Below are 2,830 nucleotides of genomic sequence, written 5' to 3' on the forward strand. Positions count from 1 at the left end.
ATGTAATTTATTTATATTATAATAAAAATAATGATTAAGTCAACTATTTAGTGAATATTGATTTTCATATACAGTTTTCTATCATACACACGTTTGTCTTCTAGAAGTTTCTATCGTACACATTAGTGTTCGGCGACGTGGTTTTTCTTTTTTGATTTCTTTGACCGTTCTTATGCTTTTATTTTATATGTTTTCTGTAAACCCACATTGATTTCTAACAGAGAATTGATTTTAGCTTCAGTTCAACTTTGGCCTTATACTGACTCACCAATCTGTTTCTGATTTTGGTTTCAGATGGGTTACACATCTTTCCCTGCATTCTTCTTTGCCTGCCTGATACTCATCGCCTTCACATCTGCGAGGGATTTTGGGTACTCCCCTAAGGATCTTCTTAGTGAGGACAGAATAGCGAATCTCTATGAATCATGGCTTGCCAAGCACAACAAGGCCTATACATTAGCAGAGGAGAAGCAACAGAGATACAAGATTTTCAAAGACAATCTGAGATATATAGATGAAGTTAACCAGCGGAACCTGAGCTTCTCGCTTGGCCTTAACGAATTTTCAGATTTGAGTAAAGACGAGTTCAAATCAAAATACCTAAGAAACATACCAACCCAACCTAGAGGTCATGAAAAGAAATTCAGCTATGAAAACCTTACTGATCTGCCCGAGTCTCTAGATTGGAGGGACAAAGGTGCCGTGACCGATGTGAAAGATCAAGGCGAATGCGGTGAGTTTGTTCATCTGTGAAATATAAATTAATTTCAAGAAGCCTCAAAGCTGATAGTGTAGCTCAATTTCAGTTAGGTTTATTTATAGAAAAAGAAAGAGCACTCGCTTCTCTGGGTGAATCCTTAGCCCAATCTTCATGAAATGTAAAGAACAATATTGATTCAGTAAATTCTCTTTAACGTTTCGAACTTGTGGGTGTGTTATATATTATCCAGGCAGTTGTTGGGCTTTCGTCGTAACTGGAGTAGTAGAAAGCATCAACGAAATCGTGACTGGCGATCTTGTTTCCCTTTCCGAGCAACAACTTATCGATTGTACCACTGATAACAACGGTTGCACCGACGGAGTTGTGACCAGAGGATTACAATTCGTTATTTCTAATGGGGGAATTGATTCAGAAAAAGATTACTCTTACGAGGGCGAAAATGGACAATGTGATAATGAAAAAGTACTTCAGCTAGGAATATTTCAGAAAATCTGACTGAATTATTCAACTTTGCTCATGTCGTCTCATTTTGAAATATCTCCCGAACCTCCAATCTAGTGAATATGTTTTTCCTATGTTTTTCCTGTTTCCTGATCTTCTGCTACTACATGTTCATATTCAGTTGAATCACAAAGTTGTATTTCCTGATTTTATGCTGCTGCATGTTCATGTTCAGTTGAGTCACAAAGTTGCATCGATCGATGGGTACAAGTATGTGGATAATAACGGTGGTGCCCTCGTACAAGCGGTGGCTAATCAGCCGGTCATTGTGGGAATTGATGGCGGTGATGATAATTTCCGGAATTACGATGGCGTAAGAACTACACACAATCATTTCTACTGACACGTAGATTTTTACTGTTAGGAAGATGATGACAAAAATAAAAATTTCTGCAACACTTTGTTATCTGGTTATAAAGTGAACACTTCAAACATCATCAAGCTTGAATATGGGTAAACTTTGAAAGACCAACAAAATCACAGTGTTCCAAAAGTTTTTAACATTCAGATGATTAATGTGAATGAACTTTCCACGTCAATTCCATATGGGTTTGTGCAGGGCGTGCTGTCAGGGAGCTGTGGAACCTTCGTAAATCACGCGCTTGTAATAGTTGGTTATGGCAGCGATGATGGTAAGGATTATGTTATCGGAAGGAATTCGTGGGGTAGTGACTGGGGAGAAGATGGATACGTGAGGCTTGACAGGAACATTGGCGGGGCAGGACTGTGTGGGATCTTCCAGCAGATGGTTTACCCTACCAAAAATGTAAATTAATGTAGCATTACATATTTCGTTTTCAACTTTTCTTTGTTTATTTAAATTTAAAATATTGGAAAAAAATCTGTTTATAGGATAAGATTGATTTTTGTTCTTGGATTTACATGTCAGGGATGAAGATATCGCATCGATTTCGTGGTCAAAGGTATTGAGGCAAGGCAAGGCTATGTAGTGAATGAATAGAATAACGAAGTGTCATGAAAATAAAGTTTGAGCACATTAGCTGCCGCACTTTCATGTATTTGTCTGGATTTGTTTTGTGTTAGCCGATGTAATGGTGTTGTTTTTTGGTCGAATAAATCAAAGTGATGGCTTTTACTTATTTCAATAATTTTTTATTTTATATCAAAATTTTTATAATGGAATTTTTAAAATTTTATGGCATTTTGGATAGATAAGGATTTAGCGCATTGTTAAGGAATTTTTAAACTAAAGAGTTCAGGCTTCTGTGATCCATATCAAGTTTGTGAGAGATTTTTTGGCGAAAATCACATGGAATACCATTTGTCGATACGTTTTAAACATTAACTTGGAGGTTCAATTCCCTGCTGACTATGATATAGCCTCACTCATGCAATACTGCATTCATAATTTGACCATGAACCAGATATAATAAGATATAATTTAATAAATAATTGTGTTTAAAGGTGTTTTACAAATCAGTAAAAAAATAAAATTAAATGTGAAGTCTGTTGTGGATGACATGTTGTATGTTATATAATGTAAATATTTTCACTCTATCAAATTACATTAAAAAAAATATGATGGTAGATATGTTGTCATGTCATGTAGATATTAGTTATATTATGTCAAAAATTAAAAAAAAATTA

General features: G+C 35.5%; 1 protein-coding gene across 1 annotated transcript; it reads left to right on the plus strand.

The window, feature by feature from the left end:
- The first annotated feature begins 294 nt into the window (after positions 1-294).
- On the plus strand, positions 295-1,997 carry LOC149235803 (cysteine protease XCP1-like). The gene is made up of 4 exons (XM_089368673.1): positions 295-733; positions 951-1,183; positions 1,398-1,535; positions 1,782-1,997. Exons 1-4 carry the CDS (start codon positions 295-297, stop codon positions 1,995-1,997), a joined length of 1,026 nt encoding a protein of 341 aa, XP_089224799.1.
- The last annotated feature ends 833 nt before the right edge of the window (positions 1,998-2,830 follow it).

The sequence above is a fragment of the Pinus tabuliformis genome, chromosome 8, assembly GCF_031772625.1.
Source record: "Pinus tabuliformis cultivar Carrire ecotype Pingquan chromosome 8, CPIR1, whole genome shotgun sequence".
Classification (NCBI taxonomy): domain Eukaryota; kingdom Viridiplantae; phylum Streptophyta; class Pinopsida; order Pinales; family Pinaceae; genus Pinus; species Pinus tabuliformis.

Bases quoted from the DNA above. Each gene is read 5' to 3' on its own strand.
- LOC149235803 (XM_089368673.1), top strand. From the start codon at position 295: ATGGGTTACACATCTTTCCCTGCATTCTTCTTTGCCTGCCTGATACTC. The intron at 734-950 runs GTGAGTTTGTTC...TATATTATCCAG, and splicing joins GAAAGATCAAGGCGAATGCG to GCAGTTGTTGGGCTTTCGTC. The intron at 1,184-1,397 runs GTACTTCAGCTA...GTTCATGTTCAG, and splicing joins GACAATGTGATAATGAAAAA to TTGAGTCACAAAGTTGCATC.